Below are 24,414 nucleotides of genomic sequence, written 5' to 3' on the forward strand. Positions count from 1 at the left end.
CCTGACTGTTATTTGCTACGGCTCGTTATTCCACTGCTAATAAACAAAATAAACCAGGAAATTCTGACTAAAGCTGTGGTGTTACTGTACTAAACTGAAGATCTGGAGGTTTTAAATGTTTAAAAGTACCTGGGAACCTAAATCTGAGTTTCCTTCTAAGCTTATAAGTTATTTTTCTAAGCTAAACTTGGAGAGATAAAGCTAAACCTGGAGAGATAAAGCTAAACCTGGAGAGATAAAGCTAAACCTGGAGAGATAAAGATAAACCTGGAGAGATAAAGCTAAACCTGGAGAGATAAAGATAACCCTCGAGAGATAAAGATAAACCTGGAGAGATAAAGATAAACCTGGAGAGATAAAGATAAACCTGGAGAGATAAAGATAAACCTGGAGAGATAAAGATAACCCTCGAGAGATAAAGATAAACCTGGAGAGATAAAGATAACCCTGGAGAGATAAAGATAAACCTGGAGAGATAAAGATAAACCTGGAGAGATAAAGATAAACCTGGAGAGATAAAGATAAACCTGGAGAGATAAAGATAAACCTGGATAGATAAAGCTAAACCTGGAGAGATAAAGATAAACCTGGAGAGATAAAGATAAACCTGGAGAGATAAAGCTAAACCTGGAGAGATAAAGATAAACCTGGAGAGATAAAGATAAACCTGGAGAGCTAAAGCTAAACCTGGAGAGATAAAGATAAACCTGGAGAGATAAAGCTAAACCTGGAGAGATAAAGATAAACCTGAAGAGATAAAGCTAAACCTGGAGAGATAAAGATAAACCTGGAGAGATAAAGCTAAACCTGGAGAGATAGAGCTAAACCTGGAGAGATAAAGATAAACCTGGAGAGATAAAGCTAAACCTGGAGAGATAAAGATAAACCTGGAGAGATAAAGCTAAACCTGGAGAGATAAAGATAAACCTGGAGAGATAAAGCTAAACCTGGAGAGATAAAGCTAAACCTGGAGAGATAAAGATAAACCTGGAGAGATAAAGCTAAACCTGGAGAGATAAAGATAAACCTGGAGAGATAAAGCTAAACCTGGAGAGATAAAGATAAACCTGGAGAGATAAAGCTAAACCTGGAGAGATAAAGCTAAACCTGGAGAGATAAAGATAAACCTGGAGAGATAAAGATAAACCTGGAGAGATAAAGCTAAACCTGGAGAGATAGAGCTAAACCTGGAGAGATAAAGATAAACCTGGAGAGATAAAGCTAAACCTGGAGAGATAGAGCTAAACCTGGAGAGATAAAGATAAACCTGGAGAGATAAAGCTAAACCTGGAGAGATAAAGATAAACCTGGAGAGATAAAGATAAACCTGGAGAGATAAAGCTAAACCTGGAGAGATAAAGATAAACCTGGAGAGATAGAGCTAAACCTGGAGAGATAAAGCTAAACCTGGAGAGCTAAAACTAAACCTGGAGAGATAAAGCTAAACCTGGATATCTAAAACTAAACTTAGAGATCTAAAATTAAACTTTGAAATTTAAAACTAAACCTGGAGAGCTAAAACTAAACCTGGAGATCTAAAGCTAAACCAAAAGAGCTAAAGCTAAACCAGGAGATATAAAACTAAACATGGAGAGCTAAAACTAAACCTTAAGATCTAAACCTAAACCTGGAGATCTAAAACTAAAAATGGAGAGGTAAAACTAAATCTGGAAAGATAAAGCTAAACATGGAGAGATAAAGCTGAAGCTAAACCTATATCAAATGCTAATTTTCACTAAAATTGTCCCCCTTGTGGAGCAGCTTGACGTGACAGGGTGGATGCATGCATAACAGGAAATGAAAGTTTAAAAACGTAGCTTTTTCTGTTTTTTTCTAGTTTTAGAAACACACAATTTTTTTATCACATTTTTGCTTTTAGTTTTTATTAAAAAAGAAACTGCATTTGGAATTGGTTGAGTTTTTTTTTAAACGTACGGAAACGCTGCCCTCCTCTGGTCGGCTTCAGCAATGCACCGATAAACGTAGCATGTCCACAGGAAGTACTGTAAAGTCTCAGTTTCCAAGGGATTGTGGGAAATATGTAAATGTAACAGCAGGTCGAACTAGTAGTTTTTCTTCGTAAAAGTTTCATTTTCTTTTATCTTGTCCGGTATTGTTCATCTTGGCTCATACGAAGAATTTAAACAGCTAGAGTGTAAAAGTCTGTGGCAGGAGGAAAGAAATGCTCAGACAAATGATGAACAGATGAATAAAGAGAAAAAAGAATCGGTTTAAAACCAAAAGAAATCGTGCATTCATCACTTCATATATAAACCCATGCTTCCTCACATAATAATTAACATCATTTTAATGGGCCCTAGAATAGAGCCCTGAGGGACGCCACAAGAAATGCTTAACTGCAGTGGTTTACGAATAATCCACACTAGTCCAGATCCAGCTGATAAAGAAGATTCTGAGAACGTTTAGCAACGTTTTTTTTAAGTTTCAAGAAAGGTTGGTCTTTAACGTTCCAGAAATATCGTTCCAGAAACGTTCTGAAAACATATGATATAATAATATAATATAATAAAGTTTCTCACATAACATTCCCAGTTGGAAAAAAAAAAACATATTGAAAACATTCTCAAAACTAAAAATTCCAAAATAAAAAAAAATTGAAACAATGTTACGACCAACATTTAAAAATGTTACATAAAAAAGTTCAAGAACATCCAGAAAACCTAACAAATTGAACATTCTAAGAAACAAAAAATGGACCATGGAAAACGTTCTACTAACCAAAAAAAATTGTTAGCTGGGAATTTATAAAATAGGATTAATCTACTATAAAATTACACTCCACATGGTTTAATCCCAAATCAACAGTACACCCTATGTAGTGCACTATGCAATAAGTAAGGAAGTGGCCGATTCTAAATAGATTTTTTCGTCGTTTAAACAGCAGCAGATCTTCTGAATATATCTACACTGATGGGTGTGGTGTTCTGGAAATGAGGTGTGTTCAGGTACATTTCTGGAGTTTTGCTATCTTGGCAGCAGCTCAGTTTCCTCTGCTGAGAAGAGTTTGTTGAACACGTCCAGGTAGCTGCACCGTTACAATAGCAATCCACCAAAGTCAGAGCTCACCTGATCTACTCTTAAAGAGAATGATGAGCAAGAGACGCTCTGATTGGTTTATTTCACATTACACCCAAAATTAACCACACCCATCATTAATTAAGAAAATTAGTACATGCCTTTCGTGCATTTTTAGCCGTGAAAGGTGTACTTTTCCTGTCGTTATGATAGCAAAGACACACTGACATGTCCTAAATCAAGCTGATTTTTTTAATATAAAGTTACAGTTCGGAAGTTCAAATAATCCAAAAATAAAATGTAATAAAGTCAAAGAATTTTAGGAAAGTCCTTTTTACAGGTGATTCCAGTAAAAAACGAAGAAAAAACGTTCTTGTTCAGTAGAATTGGTGTTTTAAGTCACTTGAATAAAATAAAATATGCTAAAATAAAATAAAATATGACAAAATATAATAGAATAAGATAAAATACAACTTGATAAAAAAATAATAATACGCTGAAATAAGATAAAATAAAATAAAATCTAATAAAATAAGATAAGATAAAATAAAATATGACTAAATTAAATGTTATTAAAATACAATGAAATAATAGAAAAATTTAGTAAAATACACCAAAATTGAATAATATAAAATTAAATTAAAATATGATAAAATAAAATAAAATATGATAAAACTAAATTTAATTAAATATGATAAAAATATATAAAATTTAATAAAATACAATAAAATACAATAAAATAAAATACAATGAAATAAGATCAAATTTAATAAAAATAATTACTATATATTTATTATTTTGTATTAGATTTTTAGCAAATCACTATATTTGCGATATTTGTAATCTAATTATGGTGGTGTAACTATTATAAGGACAGAACAGAACTGTGAGTCTTTTCCAGGAAGAAATAACTGTAATTATATTTTTATTACAGTAGTAATTATATTATATTAACAGTGTATTCAGATTGGATTCATCAAAATCCGGGGGTGATGTTTGTGCTGTGGATGAATTTGGGGGCGGAGCTTCAGGGAAGGGGTGTGTTCTCCATAACTGTATTCAGTAACACTACACGATTCTATTTAAGGTATTTTATATCATTTCTAAAGACTAAACATCTAAACAAACATTTTCACATTCAGAACATCCAGCTTAAGGATTATTGCATTCTTACCCATAAACCCTGTGAACTCCCATCATAAAAAAAACTATATATAAAAAACTTAAAAACAAAATAAAATGACAATATTTTATAAGACTTTTTAACATCATTCATACAGAATACAGCACCAGTCAAAAGTTTGGACACACTTTCTCATTCAATGTTTTTATATTTTATCTACATAGTAAATGAATAGTAAAGTGATCTATCAGATTATGAAGGAACACAGGAATCATGTAGTAACTTAAAAACAGTGTTAAACAAACCTAAATACTCTGTGAAGAACCTTTTAGATACTCTTATCTGGGGAGCTGTTTTTTAACTTGTGGTTTCTGAGGCTGGAAACTCTGATGAACTTATCCTGTACAACAGAGGAAACTCTTACTCTTTCTTTCCTGGGGCGGTCCTGATGAGTGCCAGTTTCACCATTATATCATTTTCGATTCTTAAAAGTTCTTAATATTCTTTTTTCTGGATTGACTGATCTTTATTTCTTCTTAAAGTCATTTTGTTTTAAATTAGTTGAGTAGTTGTTGCTGCTCATAATCTGGATTCGAACATTACTCAAATATTCACTATTCTTCACTGTATACCTGTAACTCTACCTCTTCACTACTTTACTTTAACTGATGCTCTCAAACACTTTATTAAGAGACAAGAAATTCAAGTAATTAACTCTTGATGAGTTCAGCACAGCTGTTAACTGAAAGCCTGAATTCCAGGTGACTCTACCTCATAAAGCTGACTGAGAACAAATATAAAATATAAATCATATTCTGGATTGTTTAACACATTTTTGTTAAGTAAATACTTCAGTATGTTTTCTTTATAGTTTGAATGAGTATAGTATTAAAATATACAATGCGGAACATTTTAAAGTAAAGAAAAAACTCATAATTTAAGGTGTGTCCAAACTTTTGACTGTTACTGTGTATCCGTATAGATATTCAAGCACATAATACTATAATACTGCATTAAACCTATTGTAACAGTACGTGCAAAAGTGTGGTCACCCCTGCTTAAAGTAAATGTTTGACACGTCCAGGTAGCTGCACCGTTAAAATAGCAATCCGCCAAAGTCAGAGCTCACCTGGTTCTTAAAGAGAATGATGAGCAAGAGACACTCTGATTGGTTTATTTCATGTTACGTCCAAAATTAAACACACCCAAGCATAATAGAGCATCTCAAGAAATGTATAGCCACATTTTTACCACTTTCATTTTTAAGCTTGAATTAGGGCATCAGTGTCTTTGCTATCGTAACCACGGGAAAAGTACAGCTGTGCCTACTAAATGAGTTTGATTAATGTAAAACGTGCTATTGACTTTTTTTTAAGATTAATCTAAAGGATAGTCAGAAGACCTTGCAATAAACTGTAAGGTCCTGGCCCTGTTTCCTGTCTGTCCTCGTGCCTGTGTTGTCCCACGTGACCCGTGACCCTGTGTTCTACCTGTGTTTTTCCTCTCACCTGTGTTCTTCTGTAACTCCGCCCCTTCGTCCCAGGTGTTTCATGTTTCCTGTGTGTGTGCACCTCTATTTAAGGTCCGTGTTTCATTTCCCCGTGGTCGATCCTTGTACGTTTTTCGTCTGTCAGTGTTCCATGTTTTCCCGAGTTTCCCCAGTCCTGTTTTCAGTCAATTCCATGTTTATTTTGTATTTTTGTTAATAAATCCCCTGTTGTTTGCAATTTGCGTCCGCCTCCTCGTCTACCCTGCACCCCAGCCTGACATAAACATTTTATATAAAACCTAAATTAGGCCAAATAAAAACAAAAAGTGAGAGCTAATATTTTAAGTTTTTATACATATAAAAAAATAATATTCTGACTAAAGATTTCTAGTCGGCACAAATAAAGTGTTACCGAAACACGTAATAAAACAGAGGGGTACACAAACTTTTGCATATTCCTGTGCGTAAGCCCGTCATGACTACTGTCAGAAACATAAATTATAAATTATATCATTTATAAATGTTTATATATCAGAACAGACGTCAGTTATTATAAAGGCTGCTTTTGTTTGTTATGATGTTTGGGATTCTTCTTGAATAGACATAAAAATAGAGTTTTTTATGGATGTTTATGCAGGTTTGTTATGTAAATCAGCTGTTATATAGATTTATGTGTTCCTCCATACCGTATACGACTAAACACGACTATACGAGTCAGAAACACACAACTCTTCCTCCTCTTACTCCTCTTCCTCCTCCTCCTCCAAACAACAGTCTGAACTTTATCGTCCGGGAAATCCTCGTAAATCCTGGACTCTTTGGTGAAACTCTCTCACACACACACCTCAGATACATTCATCATTACAGTAAACCACGCAATAATAAAAATATAAAATAAAATCAGTAAAAGTAGCAGAAACTGAAGGTGAGGTTATGGGATGTGAGGTTGTCCTCCTGCCACACGGGGGCGCTCTCTGAACAGTAGCGCTCAGGTTCAGTACAATGCTGCTCCTCCTCAGCAGGGCGTCTCTGATGTTTACTGTCCCTCCAGTTATAATATATGTTCAGTCCGGTTTAGTCCTGATCAGAGCGGTTTATTTTTTACGTAGTCTCCGCCCCTTTTTTAGAACCAGCTTATTCTTCACGTATCCTCGCTTCCTCTTAGCTCCCTGTTCACAACAACATCAGAAGAACAGTTTTTAAACGTTTGGGACCAGAAAAATTAATATTTTATGTTTTATCTGCTTTTTTAAATGCATTTCAGACCTGCTACTCTTTCCAAACAAAGCTGAGATGGGGGAAATTTAGGGCTAGAAATGTAAAAAAAATGTAGAAAAAAGAAATATTAAAGTGATTTCCAAACAGGTGACCATAAGCAGACAGGTATGAAAAGTACTAGAGATCTAGACATGAGTAAAAGTACTAAAAGTATTCTATCAAAAAGTGACTTGAGTAAAAAAAAAAATAAAAAAAGTATTTTACATTTTTGTACTTAAAGGTGTCCTTCTGCCAAAATCCTCTTTTTTTGTTCTTTATGAAATACAGTGGGTCTCTCTAAGTTGTTTATGATGCTGCACATGAAACTTTTCCTCAAACTTCATTATCTGCAGTAGCTAGTAAAAGAAAATCCTCAGAAATATGAGTTGATCAGAGAGATGTAAAATGTTGACGTCAACCAGTGACTTCATGGCCCCGCCCACCTCGGCTCAGGACCTATAGCTAAGGAGCGAATAACAGCTCTGTTTACTCTGTTTACAGCTTCTGTTTACAGAGCTAGTTAGCGTTAGCTATCTTGTGCGAGTAACTATAGTTTTAAATCGGATCTCCGGTTGATTCTGTGTTTTACCGAGACCTTAAATATACACAGTTTGACAAGGCAGCTCAATTCGACAGAACACCGGTCAAAGGAGTGCCGTTCGCGTCGGATTTTATGATTTAGGGCGTATATAGACTCTGAGGATTCAACGTGGTGAAACTGCCCAAACACCAAATCACAAAGTCTGAGGTAAGAGTTTCGTAGCGCTAGTTTATCTGAAATAAACCTTGTCAATGCTGTGCGGATGGGGGACAGGTTCAAGGGTTAACTTTACCCAGAACTCAGTGCTGTATCTTTATAACTAAGTCTGTATCTCTGAAAACATTTTGTTCTTTGAGTTTTAAAGCTGTAAAATTGACTGTGGGGGGTTTAAAGACAGGTAGGCGTTAGCTGCTGCAGTGCTGTTAGCCAATCAGAGGCGATATATATTTGCATGTATGAATATTCATGAGCAAGAGCCTTTAAAAACCTGTCTTTCTTTAGAGACCTCTAATTCAGTGATCTAAAACAGGGCTAAATAGAAAAACCTGAACACTTTTTTCACATAAAATGAATGAAAACATGATGGAATGAGGTCTTTAAAGAACTTAAGATGCATTGGGTTAATACTGTCTGCAGTAAAAGTCAGATAAAAGTAAAAGCAGATCTAAAGATTTTAGGGTTTGTATCTCATTATATGTTATGTTGAGTGAAGCTGCAGTACCTTTTTGGAGGTGTATTTCTGTTTAGGGATGATGTTGGTGACTCGGAGTTTGTGACTCAGAGGTTCTCGGTTCTCCAGTTTTTTAACTTTGTAGATTCGGACGAGCCAGTGCTCGGAGGTGAAGGCCTCCTCCAGGTGCTGAAACGTAATGTCTTTATTCCCAATCTCTGCATTTCTGGTTCGATCGAAACCCGGCGGAGTCCGGAAATCCAGCTGAGGAGAGACAGAATGAAGAACATTTCAACTGCTGGTTTGGGTCAGATTTCACCTAAATCCTAAACATATTAAATAGCTGTAATTACATAAAAATAATTGATATTTTTTAGAAATGAATACACTGTAATGTATTAGATGTGGGATCATATCCAGACATGTATAAGGTACTAGAGACCTATATAGTATTCTATCAAAAAAGTGACTTGAGTAGAAGTTTAAGTGTTCTTTATGCATCATAATTAAGTAAGTGCTGCAAATAGAAGAAATATCTACACAAGTACTAAAAGTAAAAGTACAAGTATTAAGAATACAGAATGAACTCAAATGAATATCATATTGTTTATATTATTTTAGATGTTTAGGCTGAAGGACACTCACAAGTGCATTTACATGAACTCTTAAATTAGAATATTTCAACAAATTCAGAATAAAAGGTCACTAGATGTTTATCCCTGATGGTTTAAAATCAACTAAAGCCGTCAATGGTCCAGAGACTAGAGCAGACCCGGTGAGAGAGATTTCTATCAAAAGATACTTCCTGATGCTTAATTATCTGGTGTTATTTAAACAGCTTAAACTCTAAAAGGAAACTCTAGTCTATAAACACTTTTTTTTTTACCCTTTTTTATTTTATTTATTTTGTCTTTTTATTTATCTAATTTTATGTTTAACCTTTTAGCTTTTTTCATTTATTTTATTACTGGATTTACTTTTGACCTTTTACCTTTTAATTTCATTTATTTTATCCTTTTATTTTTTTATACTTTCTCAACTTATTATTATTATTATTATTTATTTTAAATCCATCAATTACAATTTTTTATAATTCTGGTGTTATTTTAGTCTTCTATTGTGTGTTTCTACTTTATTATTCTAATTATTTATCTTTTAGTTTTATTGCTTTACATTTTAGCCTGTCTGCATATGCTTTTATTTTGAATTATTTTATTTCTTCTTAATTAAATTTGATATTGTTTGCTTGTTTTTATAATTTAAACATATTTTTCAGTCCCTTTAATGTTGTAAATGCTCAGCTGCATTGAAAATGAGGGTTTTTCTTTATGTATTTACCGAGTGGAAATAAAGTTTGATTGATTTATTGATTAATTGACAAGATAACTAAATAAAAATTAATTTTAACAGAAAGTTTTTGGTGATTTTTTTTTGTGTTAATAATGTTCCTGATGATATTGTCTTATTCTTTCGTTTTTCTCACCTCCCAAAGGTTTAAACATGCAGCTTTTACTTTGGGAATTTCCTCAATTTCTAAGGAGTTTTATATTAAAGCGATTGATCAGAATAAAACACACAGACCTGCATTTCTCCGAAGCGATAGTAGGACATTTTATACATCAGGCAGTTCAGTAGAGTGGGGGATCCGGCCTTATCCACCCTGAACTCCCCCTGAGGGGTGAAGAAATCACTCTCCTGAATAGAGAACAGAACAATCCAGCACAGTTCTTATTAAAATAATCAATATAAAACATCAATAATTCATAATTCTCTTTATTTATAGAGATAATTTACTCTAAAACACCCACTATCCAAACTATCAGTTCAGAAAAGTGAGTGTAGAATTCTTTCCTAACAGCAAAAGAAAGAATTACTGAGAGGAACTAAGGATTAAAACATCTAAACCTTTTAATAACACGAGGATAAACGTGTGAAAGAAATACAAACTCAAGAGAAGAACTTTTCTAAGAGTTTATTCAGAGTTTGCAACCCTGTTCCCTAACAGCTGATATTTCCCAGCTGATATCGACTGAAAGAAAGAGTTTCCCACTCCTCCATGCAGAATTCTTTCAGCTAGATGATGTTTTCGGTGTTTCAAATCATCCTACAGTATCTGAACTTTGACCTGACCCGTTCAAACTCTCAATTTTTTGGAATGTTTTGGAATGTTCTGGGTTGTTGTCATGTTGCATGGCCCACTTTTTAGACTGATGGTCTCACAATTCCCCAAGCCGTCTTCTACATTGTAAACCCAAACGTTGTTTGAATTCAAATGATTTAAGTCTGTTTTACATAAAATTGGATATTTCTAAACTATTTTGAGTTAGTTGAACATTTGTGGGCACATATACTGTACTATTCAAACTGAGATCTTTGAGTTGAACCAACTATTATACCAATTATAACTGAGTTTAGTCTGTTGCAATTGGCAGCTTCTTTTCCATTGGCTTCTGTCACAATCTATTTGCATACTGGGTGTGTCCAGCAGTTTCTGACAGACACTCACCATCAGTGTGTAGTGATCCCCCCCCCTGGGCTCCCTTACAAATAACTCAACTTTCTCTTTAGTTGTAATAATTGATGTTTTAATTTATGCTCACTCAAGTTTTCATTCTTTCTCTATTGCTTAAAAAAATTGAACAAATCGTTTGGCTGCCTTAAAAAAGTTAAGTAAACTCAAATTATCTGGTCTTACAGTATAACAAAAATAAAAAAGTTAAATCAACTTCCCCTTTAGTTGTAATAACTTGATGTTCTAAGTTTTTTTTTAAGGCAACCGGTTTCCTCAAGTTTTAAAAGTAAATTCATCTTATCCGGGCTTATACAGTGTGATACAGTAAAGAAATGTCCATACTTAAATAAATATAAATATATAGTTGCAAGAAAAAGTATGTGAACCCTTTGGGATTACTTAAAACATATAATTGTTTGTGTGATAGTAGTTTGAGCAGACTGTGTTTGTCTTTTGTTGTGACTTAGATGAAGATCAGAACACGTTTACTGATTAATTTATGCAGAAATCCAAGTATAATCCCAAAGAGTTCACAAACTTTTTCTTGCGACTGTATACAGCAGGGGTGTTCAAACTTTTTTTGTTGGGGGCCAGAAGGAGAAATATATTTGAAGTCACGGGCCACAGACTCTGTAATAAAACAAATAATGAAATATACCACTTTAAATAATACATTTTCCTGATTATTTCATTAACACACCATTTTAGTTGATTTACTATCTTTATCTTTGACAGTGTTGTGTAAACTAAGATTTTTCAAATTGATGTTTCATTGCACGATGTCTCTTAATATTAAACTCCTTAATTACGGCAACTTTTAGACTCATTTGCCCTTTTTCTACACTAGAAATGTGCACTCTCTCCACGTCTAGACTCTTTAGCCAGTTTTTCTGTGCTTAAACTTTACTCTCTCCGCTTTTAGAGTCTTTTGCCCATTTTTCTGCGCTAGAAATGCGCACTCTCTCTGCTTTTAGACTCTTTGGCCCGTTTTGTTGCGCTTGAAATGCGCACCCTCTCCACTTTTAGACTCTTTGGCCCGTTTTGTTGCGCTTGAAATGCGCACTCTCTCCGCTTTTAGACTCTTTGGCCCGTTTTTCTTTGCTAGAAATGCGCACTCTCTCCACTTTTAGACTCTTGTGCCCCATTTTTCTGTGCTAGAAATGCGCACCCTCTCCGCTTTTAGACTCTTTGGCCCATTTTTCTGCGCTAGAAATGCGCACCCTCTCCACTTTTAGACTCTTTGGCCCGTTTTGTTGCGCTTGAAATGCGCACCCTCTCCTCTTTTAGACTCTTTGCCCTGTTTTTCTGTGCTAGAAATGCGCACCCTCTCCACTTTTAGACTCTTTGGCCCATTTTTCTGCGCTAGAAATGCGCACCCTCTCCACTTTTAGACTCTTTGGCGCGTTTTGTTGCGCTTGAAATGCGCACTCTCTCCGCTTTTAGACTCTTTGGCCCATTTTTCTGCGCTAGAAATGCGCACTCTCTCTGCTTTTAGACTCTTTGGGCCGTTTTGTTGCGCTTGAAATGCGCACCCTCTCCACTTTTAGACTCTTTGGCCCGTTTTGTTGCGCTTGAAATGCGCACTCTCTCCGCTTTTAGACTCTTTGGCCCGTTTTTCTTTGCTAGAAATGCGCACTCTCTCCACTTTTAGACTCTTGTGCCCCATTTTTCTGTGCTAGAAATGCGCACCCTCTCCGCTTTTAGACTCTTTGGCCCATTTTTCTGCGCTAGAAATGCGCACCCTCTCCACTTTTAGACTCTTTGGCCCGTTTTGTTGCGCTTGAAATGCGCACCCTCTCCTCTTTTAGACTCTTTGCCCTGTTTTTCTGTGCTAGAAATGCGCACCCTCTCCACTTTTAGACTCTTTGGCCCATTTTTCTGCGCTAGAAATGCGCACCCTCTCCACTTTTAGACTCTTTGGCGCGTTTTGTTGCGCTTGAAATGCGCACTCTCTCCGCTTTTAGACTCTTTGGCCCATTTTTCTGCGCTAGAAATGCGCACTCTCTACGCTTTTAGACTCTTTGGCCCGTTTTGTTGCGCTTGAAATGCGCACTCTCTCCGCTTTTAGACTCTTTGCCCCGTTTTTCTGTGCTAGAAATGCGCACCCTCTCCGCGTTTAGACTCTTTGGCCCGTTTTTTTGCGCTAGAAATGCGCACTCTCTCCGCTTTTAGACTCTTTTGCCCCGTTTTTCTGCGCTAGAAATGCGCACCCTCTCCGCGTTTAGACTCTTTGGCCCGTTTTTTTTGCGCTAGAAATGCGCACTCTCTCCGCTTTTAGACTCCTTGGCCCGATTTTCTCCGCTAGAAATGCGCACCCTCTTTGCTTTTACACTCTTTGGCCTGTTTTTTTGCGCTTGAAATGCGCACTCTCTCCGCTTTTAGACTCTTTGGCCCATTTTTCTGCGCTAGAAATGCGCACCCTCTCCACTTTTAGACTCTTTGGCCCGTTTTTTGCGCTAGAAATGCGCACTCTCTCCGCTTTTAGACTCTTTTGCCCCGTTTTTCTGCGCTAGAAATGCGCACTCTCTCCGCTTTTAGACTCTTTTGCCCCGTTTTTCTGCGCTAGAAATGCGCACCCTCTCCGCGTTTAGACTCTTTGGCCCGTTTTTTTGCGCTAGAAATGCGCACTCTCTCCGCTTTTAGACTCTTTGGCCCGTTTTTTTGCGCTAGAAATGCGCACCCTCTCCACTTTTAGACTCTTTGGCCCGTTTTTTGCGCTAGAAATGCGCACCCTCTCCACTTTTAGACTCTTTGGCCCGTTTTGTTGCGCTAGAAATGCGCACTCTCTACGCTTTTAGACTCTTTGCCCCGTTTTTCTGTGCTAGAAATGCGCACCCTCTCCGCTTTTAGACTCTTTTGCCCCGTTTTTCTGCACTAGAAATGCGCACCCTCTCCGCGTTTAGACTCTTTGGCCCGTTTTTTTGCGCTAGAAATGCGCACTCTCTCCGCTTTTAGACTGTTTTGCCCCGTTTTTCTGCGCTAGAAATGCGCACCCTCTCCGCTTTTAGACTCTTTTGCCCCGTTTTCCTGCGCTAGAAATGCGCACCCTCTCTGCGTTTAGACTCTTTGGCCGTTTTTTTGCGCTAGAAATGCGCACTCTCTGCGTTTAGAGAAAGCCGATAAAGCCGATATTACAAGTAAAATGAGTCTCTTTCCTCCACTGCTGCTCATCACTTCTGTAAATTTCCTGAAAGTTGAGAGATCGTTAAAACATCATTAAAAGATGATTAAAGATGATGAGCGAGAGCGGAGTGTGAGTTTTTATAAAGAAGTGTGTGGTTTTAATCCCGCCGCAGTCCCCGATGCTTACCCAGTTAACAGGCCTGTTTTATGAGTTCCAGTCAGGTTTTAATTGGTCTGTTCCTGCTCATTAAAATAAATCAGCCTCTCTTTATTTAAGCGCTGTGATAAATGCTGCCGGCTGTCTGAAGCTCCCGGGAGCTGGGAGTTTAATTGCTCTGAACGTATATCTCTTTCTGTCCTCCTGCATCTTCATACGGAAGCTCTGAATATTAAAGACAGATAGATTAACCTCTCCTGTTCTGTTTAAACACAGCTTCAGGGAGGGATTTTAGAGAGATTTCAATTCCATTTATTAATATCGCATCTAAAAAAAATAGAATATCATTGAAAAGTTACTCTATTTTAGTAATTCTGTTGTAAATGTGAAACAGTGAAACAGTGAGGAAAAAAACGTATTTAGTCAGTCACCAATTGTGCAAGTTCTCCCACTTAAAAAGAAGAGAGAGGCCTGTACTTAACATCATAGGTAGCAGAGGTGGAAAGTAAAAAATTACATTTACTCAAGTTACTGTAATTGAGTAGATTTAATAAGTAATTTTTAATAGGTAATTTTACTTTTACTCAAGTACATTTTGACACAAGTAATTTACTTTGCTACATTGGAAAACTCCCAATTACTGAGTAAATAAAAATTGGCGCGGATGCTCGAGCGTGGAATAACGAGGCAGTAACGTCCTCATGCAATGCAAAATGTGCCCCGCCCCCGGACAGAGCTGTCAGCTTTCAAAACTTCCACATCAAACCTGAGAAAGCATGTGGTGGTAAGTATTTTTATCATGAAACAATCTGCTTAAATGTTAAAAAAACATTTAAATAGCAGTTAAAGCACAGCAATGGCAAGTTAAAATATAACAATGAACTGTAAAACTATAAAAATACAGTTTATAGTCGCCTATATTACCATAACTTTTTAACAGTAAAAAAAAATGGATCATAGAAACCTATACCACTTGTTTTATGGGGTGGTCTGAACACATACTGCCTGAAAGGTCCAAATTATTATGTGGAATAATAGTTCATTAAAGACAATTTAATTTATGATTTGTTTTTAATTTTTTACATCAAATAATTAAAAGTAACTATGTAACCTTTACTCAAAGTACATTTTAAATTGAGTACTTTTTTACTTTTACTCGAGTAGATTTTTAGATGGGTACTTTTACTTTTACTTGAGTAGAATTTTAACAAAGTAAAGGTACTTTTACTTCATTACAATTCTTCAGTACTTTTTACACCTCTGATAGGTAGACCTCAACTGTGAGAGACAACATGATTTTTTTTATTTTTAAATAATTTATTTGCAAATAATGGTGGAAAATAAGTATTTGGTCACCTAAAAACAAGCAAGATTTCTTCTTTAATAGGCTCCTCTGTCCTCCACTCATTACCTGTATTAATGGCACCTGTTTGACCTCATTATCTGTATAAAACCCACCTCAAACTCAACCTCAAACAGTCACACTCCAAACTCCACTATGGTGAAGACCAAAGGGTTTTAAAGGACACCAGGAACTAAATTGTAGACCTGCTGCACCAGGCTGGGAGACTGAATCTGCAATAGTCAGCAGCTCAGTGTGAAGATCTCAGCCCGTGGGGTCAAAATGATCACAAGAACGGTGATAGAAATCCCAGAACCACACAAGGGGACCTGGTGAATGACCTGCAGAAAGCTAGGACCAACTTTACAAAGGCTATAGTCAGTAACACACTAGAATGTCATATGGTTACAGAATGGTTTGGTGAATGTGATGAGTGAATGCTGGGGAGTTGCATCCAAAGAACACCGTACCAACTGTGAAGCATGGGGGTGGCAGCATCATGCTTTGGGGCTGTTTCTCTGTAAAGGGACCAGGACGACTGGTCCTTGTGCATGAAAGAATTAATGGGTTTGTGTATTGTAAGATTTTGATCGCAAACCTCCTTCCATTAGCAAGGGCATTGAAGATGAAACGTGGCTGGGTCTTCCAGCATGACGATGATCCAAAGCACACTGCCAGGACTGCAACAAAGGAGTGGCTTAGTAAGAAGGATTTGAAGGTTCTGGAGTGGCCTAGCCAGTCTCCAGATCTCAACCCCATAGAAAACCACCGACAGTCCCAAAACATCACCGCTCTAGAGGAGATCTGCATGGAGGAATGGGCTTTTGCTATTGACAAAATACTTCATTTCCACCATTATTTGCAAGTAAGTTCTTTAAAAATCAGACAATGTGATTTCTGATTTTATTTTCTCATTTTGTCTCTCACAGTTGAGGTTTACCTATGGTGTCAATTACAGGCCTCTCTCTTCTTTTTAAGTGGGAGAACTTGCACAATTGGTGACTGACTAAATACTTTTCAATGATAATCTAATATATTTGAGATGCACTAGTAGTGTATATATACATATATAATATATTATAAACAGGATGTAACATACCCGAATGTCTTTAGGATGTTCTCCCTCTGCTATCCTCACCATCCACAGGAACTTATTGATATCATCGCCTGAGTATCCAATCACGCCTCCGAATATGATCAGCACATAATCCACATCCAGCATCCTCATGATTTCATACGCTACGCTCTCATTGGATGACATGGCTTTTCCCACCTGAGAGATGAGAGAGAGAGAGAGAGAGGCGTTAGAGAAGAATGAAAGAGATTGGAGGAGTGGAAGAGGTGGGATTGAGGGGAGGTTCTGTTATTAATAATATTTTTGGTGGTTATTTTATTGCAGGAGTTATGGGGGGATTTTCATATCCTCAGAATTTTCCAAATATGAGACCAATAATATATTTTTTATTGAAGAATCTGGTGAAAGTGCTTTGGTGTTGGAGTATTACAGAAAATCTGTTATTGTGCATGCTCCTCTCCACAGCTGGAGAAATACAGTACTGATATACAGACATCCCAAGTTGCAAAAATCAGTTTTTTTTAGGTAACCCCTGGACATCCATCTTCCTCTTGTTTATATTTCAGATGTTTTCAATTTGGTAAAATCAAAGAAACTCAAAATGTTTTTGTTGCCTCTTATTTTTTTCCAGAATATCATACAGGGGTTGGAGAATGAAACTGAAACACCTGGTTTTAGAGCACAATAATTGATTGTGGTGACGGACAGTTCTGGTGGAAACAGGAGAGTTGAGGTGCACATTGAATTCTGCGTGATTTGATCAGCCGTGGTTTTATGTTTAGCACCCGAACATCCCTTTCAGACAGCTTCCTCTTACAGCATCCACAGTTAATCCTGTTGGATGTGGTTGGTCCTTCTTGGTGGTATCTCGCTGACGTTACCCTGGATACCGTGGCTCTTGATGCATCACAAAGACTTGCTGTCTTGGTCACAGATGCTCCAGCAAGACGTGCACCAACAATTTGTCCTCTTTTGAACTCTGGTATGTCACACATAATGTTGTGTGCATTGCAATATTTAGAGCAGAACTGTGCTCTTACCCTGCTAATTGAACCTTCACACTCTGCTCTTACTGGTGCAATAATGTGCAATTAATGAAGATTGAACACCAGGCTGCTCCAATTTAGCCATGATGAAACCTCCCACACTAAAATAATGACAGGTGTTTCAGTTTCATTGTCCAACCCATTTATACATAAATGGTTGGTGTTGTGCAGTGGATAACACCATAGGACCAAATCATAGGAAATGGATATGCTGATCTGTTACGTTTACACAAAATTCTTTACACTGAAATTCCAAGAAGGAAGGAAATGTGAAGGAAATATTTTCAAATTACAGCAAAATTATCCCAACTATCTAAAAATTTATCTTTGGCTCCAAGAGCATCCCAGTTTTAAACAAGATTTCTTAAATTCCAAAATAAAATTCCAGGTTTAGAGAAAATGATTATACATTCTAGATTTTTTCTAGAGTTCCAAATTCTATGAAATTAATTATTTTGCTATTTGCTTATTTCAGTGTTATTGAGTGTTCCAGGCTGACCAGAGCGATATGGCTGTTGTTCCAGGTGTTGTTATCCACCAGTGTGGTTCTGTTGGCCATTCCAGCGATCTGGTACCCATAATCCCACCAGGACATCACCCGGGCGTGCTCATTAGTGTTCTGACGCAGCCAATAGTACGCCTCCCGGAAATCATCCAGAATATTACGAGATCTGAGGACCAATCAGAGGAAAGAATAGAGAATACATGTTCTGTATTGTAAATTAATACTAAACTCATCCAAACTATGAAGAGAAACATATGGAATTTTTAGTAGACAAAAACCAAACAACTAAACAAACCAGAATATGTTTTATATTTCACATTCTTGTTCAGATGATCAGTTTTGAACATCTCTGCTGGATTTTCTCAGTCAGTTTTATGAGGTAGAGTCACCTGGAATTCAGGCTTTCAGTTAACAGCTGTGCTGAACTCATCAAGAGTTAATTACTTGAATTTCTTGTCTCTTAATAAAGTGTTTGAGAGCATCAATTAAAGTAAAGTAGTGAAGAGGTAGAGTTACAGGTTATATTAAAAATAATATAAGAAGAAAAGAATGATTTCAAACACTTTGAAAGTATCCTCAAGACCATCAAAAATGTTACGATGATGAAACTGGCACTCATCAGGACCACCCCAGGAAAGGAAGAGCGAGAGTTTCCTCTGTTGTACAGGATGAATTCATCAGAGTTACCAGCCTCAGAAACCACAAGTTAAAATCAGCTCCCCAGATAAGAGTATCTAAAAGCTTCTTCACAGAGTATTTTAGTTTGTTTAACACTGTTTTTAAGTTACTACATGATTCCTTATGTGTTCCTTCATAGTCTGAATCACTTCAGTATTATTTTATAGTGTAGTAATTAAGAAGTATTAGTTTATAGTAATAGTACTGTAGAGGTGAGTACCCGTCGTGGTTGTAGGACGCGAGGACGACGCTGGGGCTGGAGTAGGCGTTGCTGGTGACCCAGGTACAGTGAACAGCGAACATCAGCAGCAGCATCAGCATCAGCATCGTCACGATACTCTTAACATTCGGCCCCAGACCTTCTTCCATCTTCTCCTGATCCGACACGTGTTTCCTCACCTTACCTGCCTGCAGAAACACAGACAACTCTGTAACTATTAACTTTTCTTTAGAGGAATTACAGACGAAGTCAGAGAGCAGTAAGTACTGTTTCTACACCTTCAAATAAAGACTCTTAGAAACTGGAGAAAGAAAACTGCTACAGGAAGACGTCTGGCTGACCAACATGGAAACAGCAGCTTTAGCCTTTAGTCTCAGTTTCAGCAGAGAAGAGAATAAGAATTAGAGTTAATCTGACAGGAGAAGAACTGCAGTAATAAAGTTGTTGATAAGATAAAGATAAAATAATACATCACATACCAAATTCCAAGGAAATGCTCCCAAAATCCAGTAAAATGATCCCAGATCATATGGAAATGATTTTAGACTACAATATTATCTTTGGAATTTGCTTGAAATCTAGAATATGTAATCATTTTTGGAAATCTGGGATTTTATTTTGGAAACAAATAAATGTTGTTTGGAAACCTCAGATTATATTGTAGTCTAAGAACATTTCCATACGAGCTGGGATAATTTTACTGGATTTTGGAAACATTTCTTTGTTATTTCTTTGTTCTTTGTTATGTTTGAACACTAGTGATAGAATATTTAATATTTAATATAATATCCTTAATGTCTGGTATATTTTCTTTTAGAAAATTATATTTCTAAAATAGTACGTGTTGTTATTCAATAATATGGGGTCATTTTCTTTTAATAGGGATAATACCTCTGAAATCTAAGATAATTGCCTTGTATATATACTTGTAATTTGTGATTTTATTTTTGGTAGCATTGATGAAATTCTTAGAAATTAAAGGAATTCTTTGAACTTGAATTTGGAAATCTCGTTTGGAAAATGGGATATATTTCTTGATATCTGAGATCATTGAAACTTCATGGAAAGTGGGATGATACCAATGGAATTTGAGAAAAACTGAGGCAATCTATAATATGAAATACTTTTCTGGAAATCTGGGAGTTTATTTTGGGATTTAAGAAATATTGTTTGGAAACAACTGGGATGTCATTTTAGTCTAAGATAATTTTAGAAATAAATTGAGATCATTTTCTTTGAATTTGAAAATTTAATCTCACAACTGGGATAGAATCTTTAAGATTTAAGAAAGTATCCTTAACCCCTTAACGCCTGTTGTTGCAAATATGCGACTAACCGTTTGATTCAATCAACCTGCCAAGATAGCGCCTGCATTCCCCCAATGCCTGTTAGTGCATATTCGCCACGGACCTAGGAACCTTTGACAATTTACAATTCAAATGAATCTAGAATTCAAATTAATGAAATGTTTCCTGTAATATTTGTGTATATTGTGTTGGTGACAGTAATTGGTGTTATTTATTATTGAATGCCTGCTGTTGGGTGCATAAATAAAACATTGATTTTTCACTGTTATATTACTCTGTTCTTGTTATCTTAGTATGGACCATTATGTCTGCTGTAGCAAATTTGCAACATACCAAATTTACCCCAAATAGACCATATTGCCTGTTGTTGCAAATTTGCAACATACCAAAATTTCTATTTATTTTTGTGCAAAAGTGAAATTAATAATCTCAACAATATTTACTATCTACTTAAAGGTAAAACACACATGAAACATTTTTTCATATACAGCTACATTAATTCAGGCGTTAAGGGGTTAATGTCTGGTACATTTTATTTTAGAAAATGCTATTTCTAAAGTATTATATATTGGTATTTATTAATCAGGGATAATTTCTATGAAATTGAAAACTGAGAAAATATCTTAGAAATGTAACTTCTGCTCCTCAAAATCTGTTATGGTTTATTTTATTTGGTAACTTTAATAAAATTCTTGGAAGATAATTTCTTTTAACTCTGGGATCATTAAATAGAATTTGGAAATCTTGTTTGGTAAATAGGATAAAATCTATTTTAGAAATTTAGAAATCTTGATTGGAAACTGAATAGGATGCATTTCTTTAATATTGGAATAATGGATTTTGAATATATGTGAAATATTCTTGGAAATTGTAAAAGGTTTTGTTAATTGTGATAGTAAATTATTTGTCTTAAGTTAATAAAAACAATACAGTCAGGTTTTTTTTATAAATAACTGAACACAGTCTGAGGAGAGAGTGCAGAGCTTCTCCCTAACTCACTCTACTCCAGTCTACTGGGAGTACTGGGAGTACTGGGAGTACTGCTGAATCAGTAGAGCTCAGACTGGGAGATGTGACTGGACTGCAGGGCTGGATGATGAAAACAGAGTGGATAACACTGTACAGATACAGTCAGCAGAGGGAGTATAACTCCACCGCAACCTTCAGACTGACGCAATCAATTTATATTATACCCATGAGGCTGACAGTGAATCTTTATCTGTGTTCACTTCAGTTTCTAAATCAGTTTCGCTGATTTTGTTATTTATAGGTTTATGTAAAATGAGCATTGTTGTTTTATTCTATAAACTACGGAAAACTACGGAAAAAAATTATCTCCAAATTCCAAATAAAAATATTGTCATTTAAAGCATTTTTTTTTTCAGAAAAATTCTGAAAAAGTTCAGAAATCAATATTTGGTGGAATAACCCTTTTTTTAATCACAGTTTTCATGCATCTTGGCATCATGTTCTCCTCCTCCACCAGTCTTACACGCTGCTTTTGGATAACTTTATGCTGCTTTACTCCTGGTGCAAACATTCAAGCAGTTCAGTTTGGTGGTTTGATGGTTTGTGATCATCCATCTTCCTCTTGATTATATTCCAGAGGTTTTACATTTGGTAAAATCAAAGAAACTCATCATTTTTAAGAGCTCTCTTAAGTGGTTTCTTATATTATAAGATGCTGTGTTCACAGGGTCATTGTGGAAAGAAATTAAAGTAATGTATTGTTCTTCAGGGTTCTGACTGTCTGATATATTGTTTCCTTAGTCGTATAGTCATTCTTTTGAGACTACTTAAAGGTGATGAGATAATAACCTGGGAATTAAACCAAAAGTGCAATTTGACTGTCTATTCAATTAGTAGTGATTACAGAATCAGAGTGTAAGGATAATAATAAATTAGTTTATTGGGGGGAACTGTTCTGTAACTGTAAGAAGGTTCTAGTTCCCTGTTGGTTCCTCTATGCTGGATATAAGATGAGATTGAGACGGTTGGGTATGCAGGTTCTACAGGTTCTGTATGGATGCTGCAGAACATTTACCCACAGATGTTGCTACAGCTGGGCCTGTAGATCCTGTAGCTCTACACTCGTAGGTTAAAGCTAAAGCTGTAGAGTCCCAGCTGCTCCATAAATGCTGGACTGGTGATAAATCTGGAAACGGCAGGACGAGGAAGTGCTGCAATCTGATGGAGACTGTGTTCCTGTATTCCTGGGAAACCCTTGCTGTGTTTGGGTGAGCATTATCCTGCTGAAAAACCCTGCTATCAGTTCTACATGAGAGGCAGCAACACATGTATCTGCAGGATGCTCTGTTCAAATCACTGAGATCACTGTTAGTGTTCCTCCTATCACTACTAGGGGTGACTGACTGTCACTGTATGAGATGATCCTCAGATCATCAATCACTCCTGCAGTTTACACTGTGAACTCTTCAGTCCACCTCAAAGGCAGGATTGAAGAGTATCACCACGAGAACTCCATACTCAAACCTAAGCATTACTGGAGACCAAAGAGAACCAGGTTTCTTTACTAAAGATGATACAGTTCCAATCTGTAGCAATCCAGGGTTCTCATTCATGCTAACTGGGCAAAATTTATTAGATTGCATTGTAGAGGCATGTCTAACAGTCAATGGTCTCTCACCAGGAGGTACACTATCCAACGGTAACCCCTGAGAGTTTTTTTATAGGTCAGTGTGTGTTTTAGCAGCAACTTTGTGTGTGTTATTGTGTCAGTAGGGTTATCTGACCTTGTCGTAGAGGTTTCCGGAGTTCCTGCGGTCGTCCTCATCGCTGCTATACTCTGTCGGCGGGTTTTCCCGCTTCGTGTCATCGCCGAGGTAACGCTCGAAGATGCTGGAGAAGGCGATGGCCGACAGCATGCACACCACCGGCGTCAGGGTCAGCATCAGCCGAACCATCACCCCGGCGAAATACACTGCGCTGATCGCATACAGAGCCACTGGGGGGCAGTACAGAAACACACAACAGCAATCTGATTACTATGATACATTGATGACTTAGTATTTTGTAATTTCCGTGCATGACATTTAAGTATTACTACTGTATGTTTAAAATAAAAAAAATCCTTTGTTACATTATGTTTGCCAGTTTTTTTTCAATCCAATTTAGCTGAGCCAATAAAATACATGTGAATTCAGACTTCGCCTCTTTTCCAACCGCCATCAATCAATGCAGCATCACTAGGCAGCATCACAATGCCATCAGCTAACAGATACATATATAAGTTTTATACAGATGAAATGGGCACTAATTTGTTATCCAGGTAACTAAGCATCAACTGTACCATACAGAGCCACTGGGGGGCAGTATAGACATACACAACAGAAATTTAATTATTTTGTAATCTATGTACATGTCCTTTTTAAATTTTTTTTAACCAATTTTTCTTTCCAATTTAGCTGAGCCAATCAGCCCACCCACTCAAAAACATGTGAATTCAGACTCCACCTCTTTTCCAGCTGCCACCAAGCAGTGCAGCATCACAGGCATAAACGCCTGTGTATGGACCCACAGTTTTTAATGTTTTCAATCTCTTTTCCCCTGCATTATTCAATCTGAGTGTAATAACAAGGCAATGCAAATGAACAGAACTTTACTAGCCAGCTAACACATTAGCACCCATTCCACCAGCAGAGAAGTTACCTTCTTATTAAAGCAGTTTCTCATATTTCCTTAGCGTAGCTACTGAGCCAACAAGTTAGCTCACATTCCACCATTAGAGAATTCAAAGAGAACACATTTACAGTTAGAGGATAAACACATATCTGCTTTTTATTATAATGGCTACAGTGTTTTGCACCTTCTAGAACATTTGGGATTTTAAAAGCTGTGATCAGTTCTATACTGATGGAATGGGCACTAATTTGCTAGCTAGGTTATGTGAAACACACAGTGATAAGCAGCTACACCTTATCTTTTGGTACATGTTTCTTGTGAACATCTGGATCTGTTATCAGAACCCCTGAGCTGAGTAAATGTACTGTATAAACTGTGTTTGATTTATTTCAGGTTCAGAAGGTCTCACAGAGTGTGTAACGGTAAAAAGCCTCGGGCTCTGTTCCAATTCAAACTGAGACTCAGCCTTAAAGCCTGAACCCAATTTTACATCACCTACTGCTGAACAGCTGCAGCTACACACTGTATTACACACGCCCATATCTTACACATATCCTAATACACCACTACAGTATCCACTGTGAATTATTACTTATCTAATATAATTTATCCAATATTCACTAAAAATGATTCATTATCTAATGTCATCCTTTCAGTGTCCACTAAGAATTATTTACTATCTACTCTGGGT

At 36.6% G+C, this 24,414-nt stretch overlaps 1 protein-coding gene across 1 annotated transcript in view; it reads right to left on the bottom strand.

The window, feature by feature from the left end:
• Window positions 1-4,430: 4,430 nt before the first annotated feature.
• LOC103022397 (dolichyl-diphosphooligosaccharide--protein glycosyltransferase subunit STT3B) overlaps window positions 4,431-24,414 on the bottom strand; it is a 178,236-nt gene continuing 158,252 nt past the window's right edge. Inside the window, exons 10-16 of the mRNA XM_022664215.2 lie at window positions 22,835-23,046; window positions 18,775-18,962; window positions 17,871-18,042; window positions 16,350-16,523; window positions 9,698-9,811; window positions 8,168-8,380; window positions 4,431-6,817 (exon numbers count right to left, since the gene is read on the bottom strand). Of these exons, the coding sequence (XP_022519936.1) occupies window positions 6,743-6,817; window positions 8,168-8,380; window positions 9,698-9,811; window positions 16,350-16,523; window positions 17,871-18,042; window positions 18,775-18,962; window positions 22,835-23,046 (1,148 nt within the window). The 3' untranslated portion in view covers window positions 4,431-6,742. The remainder of the gene's footprint in view (window positions 6,818-8,167; window positions 8,381-9,697; window positions 9,812-16,349; window positions 16,524-17,870; window positions 18,043-18,774; window positions 18,963-22,834; window positions 23,047-24,414) is intronic.

This window comes from Astyanax mexicanus, unplaced genomic scaffold (genome assembly GCF_023375975.1).
Source record: "Astyanax mexicanus isolate ESR-SI-001 unplaced genomic scaffold, AstMex3_surface scaffold_31, whole genome shotgun sequence".
Lineage (NCBI taxonomy): Eukaryota > Metazoa > Chordata > Actinopteri > Characiformes > Acestrorhamphidae > Astyanax > Astyanax mexicanus.